The sequence below is a fragment of the Chrysochloris asiatica genome, unplaced genomic scaffold (assembly GCF_000296735.1).
Source record: "Chrysochloris asiatica unplaced genomic scaffold, ChrAsi1.0 scaffold00754, whole genome shotgun sequence".
In the NCBI taxonomy this organism is placed as follows: Eukaryota; Metazoa; Chordata; class Mammalia; order Afrosoricida; family Chrysochloridae; genus Chrysochloris; species Chrysochloris asiatica.
The window spans coordinates 30867-38291 of record NW_006409272.1 but is presented as its reverse complement, the minus strand read 5'-3'; the positions used below and the strand labels follow the sequence as shown (position 1 = coordinate 38291).

The 7425-nt window shown below is 38.7% G+C and overlaps 1 protein-coding gene across 1 annotated transcript; it reads left to right on the top strand.

Annotated features, from left to right (window-relative positions):
• Positions 1-4224: 4224 nt before the first annotated feature.
• LOC102831356 (zinc finger protein 93-like) lies at positions 4225-5112 on the top strand (the record flags this gene model as incomplete). Its single annotated transcript, XM_006877981.1, has 2 exons — positions 4225-4316; positions 4485-5112. Coding segments are annotated over 2 exons (720 nt in total), but the record flags the coding sequence as incomplete, so codon positions are not given.
• Between the last annotated feature and the right edge of the window lie 2313 nt (positions 5113-7425).

Genomic DNA, 7425 nt, shown 5'->3' with positions numbered 1-7425 from the left:
TTAAGAAGATGGAGATAACCTCCATGCCCATCAGCAGAAGAATTTTTAAACAAAATTGGTACACACACACAATGAAATATCTGTAATATTGAAGAATAATGATGAATCTGCAAAACACCTCTCAACGTGGATGAAAGTAGAGGACACTATATTAAGTGAAATAAGTGAGCCACAATAGGATAAGTATTGTATAAGACCAATGTTATAAAAAAAAAGTAAAAGGTTTTATTGATAAAAGAAACAATCTGTTATGGTTACGAGACGAGAAGGGAAAATTATTCAGTCTAGAGGGTAGACACACATTAACATGGGTCACAAGGCAGGCAGTATACAGTAAGATCAGGGTTAGCAGAGGAAAAATGAAGGTAGTGGAAAATACAGGGATGCATGCAACATTAAAGTGAATAGAAGTAAATAATGTTAACTGTTGGTACTTGGAAAGGATTGCAGTTCTTGTAATGAAGCAAAATTCATGACTTGTTGACTATAAAATGGATGAACTGCAAAGTCTTGTGCAGCAGATTTGCCTAATGAAATACATAGATTGATTTCTTGGCTGCTGCTTCTGTGAGTGTTGATTGTGGATCCAGGCAAAATGAAGTCTTTGACAACATAAATATCCTCTATTTATCATGAGGATATTTATTGGTCCAGTTGTGACAATATTTTGTATTCTTTACATTGAGATGCAACTCATACTGAAGACTGTGGTCTCTGACTTTCATCAGTAAGTATTTTAAGTTCTCATCACTTCCAACAAGCAAGGTTGTAGCAGCCGCATACATGATGTTGTTAATGAGCCCTCCTCCAATCCTGATGCCACGATCTTCATATAATCCACCTTCTCAGATTATTTCCTCAGCATATAGATTAAGTATGGTGAAAGAATACAACCCTGGCACACATTTTTCCTGATTTTAAACCATTCACTATTTCCTTGTTCTAATAGAACTGCCTGTTGGGCTATGTCCAGGTTCCTCGTGAGCACAATGAAATGTCTTGGAATACCCATTATTCGTAAAGTGTATTCATGACAATAGCTTGTCATAATTCACACCATCATATGCCTTTGTGTAGTCAATAAATCACAGGTAAACATCTTTCTGGTAGTCTCTGCTTTCTACCAAGGTCCATCTTTCATCAGCCATTATACCCCTTATTCTTTGTCCTCTTCTGAATCTGGCTTTACTTTCTGGCTATTCTCTGTTGATGTACTGTTACATCCGTTTTAAAATGGTCATCAGCAACATTTTACTTGCATGCGATATTATTGATAGTGTTTGGTGCTGACCTAGGTGTGAAGTGCATCCGTTGGATTACAATAAAAATGTCTCCAATGTTCATGGAGAAAGATTGGCCCCTTTTCTTCTTTTAATGTTACAAACCTGTATCCAAGACATTTTTATGTTACTTATATAATTACACCCTATTTTTGCTACTTTCATTCCCAGTCTTATTGGAAGTGTTTCCTAGGAAATTGCTTTTCGATCCTTTCAAAGTATTGAAACATTGAAATATGACAGCTTTTCTGCTCACACAGTTACCTTTTGTCTCTAATGTTTTTCCTTTTTATTTTGTACTCTGAACCTGGATTTAAATGATTTGATCAGATTCTCAAAATGTTAATAATCAAGAAAACGTTACCACTGAAGATATAATGGGACAATTCATGGACAATGACAGCTGGCCCTCCATGGTACGAGAATTCGGTAGTGTGTATGGCACTGACGTTCAGGAGAACATCCCGAGCACACGTGTCAGGTGAGTGTCTGAAGAAGGGCTCATGGCATTCTAATGTTTCCATAAATGTAAGGAGTTCAGGTGACACAAATGACCCCGTACTTAACTACTAACCAGAAGATTGTCAGTTCAAACTCATCAGTGACTCCATGCTAGCCATTCCTTGTCATCTGCTTATGGACTCTTGTCCAAAACGCCTGGTAGGACAGTTCTAGTCTGTCACATTGGGCCACTATTAGCCAGAATTGTCTATTCATGTATACATTATCGGGACATCATCCACTCACCATTAACAACACAGCATCCTAACACACCCAGCCACTTCTGTTGAGTCTGTTTTGACTCGGAATGACTCATTAGGACAGAATAAAACTGATCTTTAGGGTTTCCAAGGCTGCATCTTTACAGAAGCAAACTACCTTATGTTTTCTGTGTAGCTGGTGGATTTGAACCACTAACCTTTCAGTAAGCAGCTTAATGTTTAACCCACTGCACCCAGCAGAATCCCTGTATATATGAAGTAGCTTCAAGCAGTTTGTCGGAAAATGGAGCTAAATGATAATGCAATTTTTCCAAGAATGTTTGAAGCCCTCTTCATGTATGCGTGTGTGTATGTGTGTGTGTATATATATATATATATATATATGTGTGTATACATATGAAGTCATGGTAGTACATATACACATGATCATTGGGCTGAACACATGAAAGTTCAGTGGATCAATCCTACCATCTACTCCTTGATAAAAAAATGAAGCTGTCTGCTTGCTTGTATGAAAGCTTTGTAGGCTCAGAGTCCCTATATAGTTTTACTCTGCCCTGAAGTTCACAGTGAGTCAGAATTTACTTCATGTTCTCGGCAAGTCGATTGTGAATTATAGAGACCTGGTCAGGGAATAAATCATTGATGTGTTTCAGCTGATGACCTTGCAGTTACCAATCCAGTGCTTATCCTACAATGCCACACCACGACGCCTTAGTTTAGTAGTAGACCACAGAACTTTGTGCCACTTAGGTGTCTTATCTGCCACTGCTGTAGAGTCAATTCCAAATCCTAATGAGCCTGTATAGGGTTTCCAAAACTGTAAATGTTTACAGGAGTAAAAAGACTCACTCACCTTTTACCCTTGAAGCAGTTGGTGATTTTGAACTACCAGCCTTGTGATGAGCATTTCAGTGCTTATCCTACAGTGCTGCTGAGGTTCCTTAGGCATCTTATGTCTATAAAGCCAACTCTAGTTTTGTGTGTTACAGAACTTTCTGTAAAATATTTGTGTAAGTGTGAGTCATATGTTGAATGTTTGAAACCTGTCCTACATATAACCATTTATCAGAAAGTCTCACATTTTTATTACTGTGATAATAAAGGTAACATTACTTCCAATGATTTAATCTATGATATGTGAAACAACTTAGAGTGAAAACAATCTAGCTTTCTCTCGGCAGTAATGATAAAATGGTGATGAATTTATTTAACTGCCTATTTTTCACAGAAAATTTGTGGCACAGACCATTTTTAAAAGAAATGAAGACAATAAATATGGAGAAAACTTCAGCCAAATTCCATATAGTTATGTGTTCAAAAAACCTATGGACACATATTCCTTTGAAGAGCATCAGTATGAAAAATTCTTCAAGAATCTTTTATCACTAGAGCATCACAACAGATTTCACCGTGAATGCAAAGCCAACCAGTCTAAAAAAGGTGGAGAAGCCAACATAAACTTTCCTGTGAGAATGCTTACAGGAAAGAAATGCTATGAATGTAACAAGTGTGGCAAAGCCTTTAGTCAGTCCTCAGTCCTCACAAAGCATAGGAGAACTCACAGTGGACAGAGGCCTTATGGATGTAAAGACTGTGGCAAAGCCTTTAGTCAGTCCTCAAACCTCATAAATCATATGAGGACTCACAGTGGAGAGAGGCCATATGAATGTAAAGATTGTGGCAAAGCTTTTAGTCAGTCTTCAAGTCTCATATACCATAAGAGATCTCACAGCGGAGAGAGGCCTTATGAATGTAATGTATGTGGTAAAGCCTTTAGTCGGTCCTCAGACCTTTCAGTTCATAAGAGATCTCACAGTGGAGAGAGGCCTCATATATGTAATGTATGTGGCAAAGCCTTTTGTCAGTCATCACACCTCACAATTCATAAGAGAATTCACAGTAGAGAGAGACCTTATGAATGTAACAAATGTGGCAAAACCTTTAGTCGGTCCTCATACCTCACAGTTCATAACAGATCTCACAGTGGAGAGAGACCTTATGAATGTGATGAGTGTGGTAAAGCCTTTAGTAGGTACGCCAACCTCACAGACCATAAGAGAACTCACAGTGGAGAGAGACCTTTTAAATGTACTGAATGTGGTAAATCTTTTAGGCAACTCTCAACTCTCAGAAATCATCAGAAATCTCACAGTGGAGAAAGACCACATGAATGTAATGAATGTGGTAAAGCCTTTAATATGTCTTCACAGCTCATAGTTCATAAGAGAACTCACAGTGGAGAAAGACCTTATGAATGTAATGAATGTGGCAAAGCCTTTATTCAATCATCACACCTCATAATTCATAAAAGGTCTCACAGTGCAGAGAGGTCTTATGGATGTAATAAATGTGGTAAAACCTTTACTCAGTCATCAGACCTCACAATTCATAAGAGATCTCATTGTAGAGCACGGCTTAATGAATATAACACTTGTGACAAAGCGTTTAGTCAGCCATCACACGTCATAGTGCATAGGAGATCACACAGTGGAAACAGGACTTACAATTGTAATGAATGTGGCAAAGCCTTTAATCGGTCATCATATCTAACGACTCATAAGAGAACTCACAGTGGAGAGAGGCCTTATGAATGTAATGAATGTGGTAAAGCCTTTAGTCTGTCCTCAGGCCTCACAGTTCACAAGAGAACTCACAGTGGAAAGAGGCCTTATGAATGTGACGAATGTGGCAAAGCTTTTAGTCATCTTTCAAGTCTCAGAAATCATAAGCGATCTCACAGTGGAGAAAGGCCTTATGAGTGTAATGAATGCGGCAAAGGCTTTAGTCAACTCTCAACTCTCAGAAATCATAAGAGATGTCACAGTGTAGATCAGCCTTATGAATGTGAGGAATGTGGTAAAGCCTTTAGGTTGTCCTCATACCTCACAATTCATAAAAGAGCTCACAGTGGAGAGAGGCCTTATAAATGTAATGAATGTGGCAAAGCCTTTATTCGGTCCTCATACCTCACAACTCATAAGAGATCTCACATTGGAGAGAAGTCTTACGAATGTAAAGTGGCAACACCTTTCGTTACTCCTCAGGCCTCACTGAGCATACGGGAGCTACAGAAGAAAAAGGCCTTGGGGATTGTGGGAAAGCCATAGTCGGTCTTTAGTAGTACACTATGCACTTTCCTTTCAACGTCTTATTTTCTAATCTGAGACATGCTAAATATGTTACATGAATGTTTATATTGTTTTCCTCTTGTTTTTATAGAAATACACTGTGTTACAATGACCCATCATGCTCAATAATATTTTCCTTTTAACAATGATTAATTATGAATGTTCTTAAACTTTATATAAACATTTCTGCACCACTTTTGTCTGTACAATAAAGTTTTAATTTTTCTTGCATATGTCCTTGGTTATATTGTTGTCAAATTGTAGGTGCATGCATAACTTTGTCAGAAACTGTCAGCCTGTTTTGAAAGAGGGCTGTCATTTTATGTTCCAACATTTCACTACAGGTGCTGCCAGGGTACGCAGTCACTACGATCTTGAAAAATCCAGCCCACTGTGGAGTGGCAGTGGTATCAGGAGGGTGTTCAGGTCGGTGGGTCATCTGAGAGGTATCAAACATAACTGGGGGAAGCGGGTGGCCTGTAGCAATCATGATTAGAGCAAAGTCACGTATGTTTAGGACTTTAAGACTCTGAGCTATGCCACCACTGTCCAAACCCAGAACCCATGCAAGCCTTTCTCTGACTGGAAAGAGTCTTTTCTTCAGGTCTGCGCTATAGGAAATAGCTCGTGGTCCTTGTCATCACAGTCCCTGATGCCATCCATGTCCATTACTGTATTGCTATTGTGAAAACTAGAAATAGGTGTGTGCATTTGTTCTAGTGGGTCAGCCACTAGGCAACCATATTACTTTTCAAAGCCCCAACATCTTTCTGAAGTGATTTTTTCCATCTTGGCAGAAGTTCAGTAGAAGTTGAAGGGCCCAGAAGTGATGATTTGAGGTCCAAGTCCTCTGGTCCTACAGGGGGTAATTTGGAACTGTTGCACCTCCATCCACCACTCATCTGTGGCTTCATGTTACTGTGAATCTTGACTCTATGCCACAAGTGTTTGAAATATAAGCAGGTTCACCCATGAAGGACAGATTTCAGCAGAGCTTCCAGACGTAAGTTAGACTAGGAAGAAGTAAGATGAAATACTTCCAAATATTTAAAGCCTACTGAATAGTAGCATCAGAATATTGCCTATTGAAACATGATGAAGAGTGCCAGAATAGTGTCATATGTGCTAGAAGATGAACCCTCTGGTTGAAAGGCAAAATATGATGGGAAGAGCTGACTTCTCTAAATTGACTTGACTGTAATGCATGGCCTCCATTTGTTGGAGAGGCACAACTGAAAATGAGGAGAAACAGTTGTAAACATCTAGTAATAATCAACATGAAATGGAGGAAGTTCTCATCTAGGAAAATTGAATGCTGTCTGAAAAGAAATGGGACACATAGGCATTTCTGTGCTGCAATGGACTGGCTATTTTGAAACAAAATCACATGGCTTACTGTTGAAGAGGAACAGCTGGTGGTTTCAAGAATCTGGCGGCTGACTGTGAGATATTCATCAAAAAGAAAATCCCAAGGTATACCTAGAAGTACAACACTGCCTGTGATAGGATTATATCCATACACTTAGCAGGAAGACCAACTAATACAACTATTACTCAAATTTACACACCAATCACTAAAGCCAGTGATGATGAAATTAAAGAATTCTACCAACTTCTATAGTCTTTAAATAGATCAAACATGCATTCAAGATGTATTCATAATCGTGATTGGAATGCAAAGGTTGAAACAGAGCAAGGGTCAGAGAAATGATGCTGAAGATCACATGATAGAATTTTGCAAGACCAATGACTTGTTCATTGCAAATACCTTTTTAAAAAGAAAAAAACATAAAAGATAACTGTACACATAAATCTCATCAGATGGAATACACAAAAATCAAATTGATTATATTTGTGAAAAGACACCGTGAAAACCTCCATTGTTGTTGTTAAGTGCCATCGATTCGATCCCGACCCATAGCGACCCTATATAGGGTTTCCAAGAAGCGGCTAGTGATCTTGAACCGCCAACCTTGCAGTTCAAATGGCTTTGCAGTCTGGCGCATTAACCCACAGCGCCACACCAGGACTCCTCCATATCACCAACCAAAACAAGGCCAGGAACAGACCACCAATTGCTCATATACAAGTTCAGGTGGAATCTGAAGAATATTAAAATTTCATGAGTGGCAAAATATGACCTTGAACATAATCCCACCTGAATTTAGAAATCATCTCAAGAGCAGATTTGATGAATTAGACAAATTACGATGGAATACCTGAAGAGTTGTGGGATGATGTCAAGGATATCCTACCCGAAGAAAGCAAAAGGTCATTAAGAAGACAAGAAAG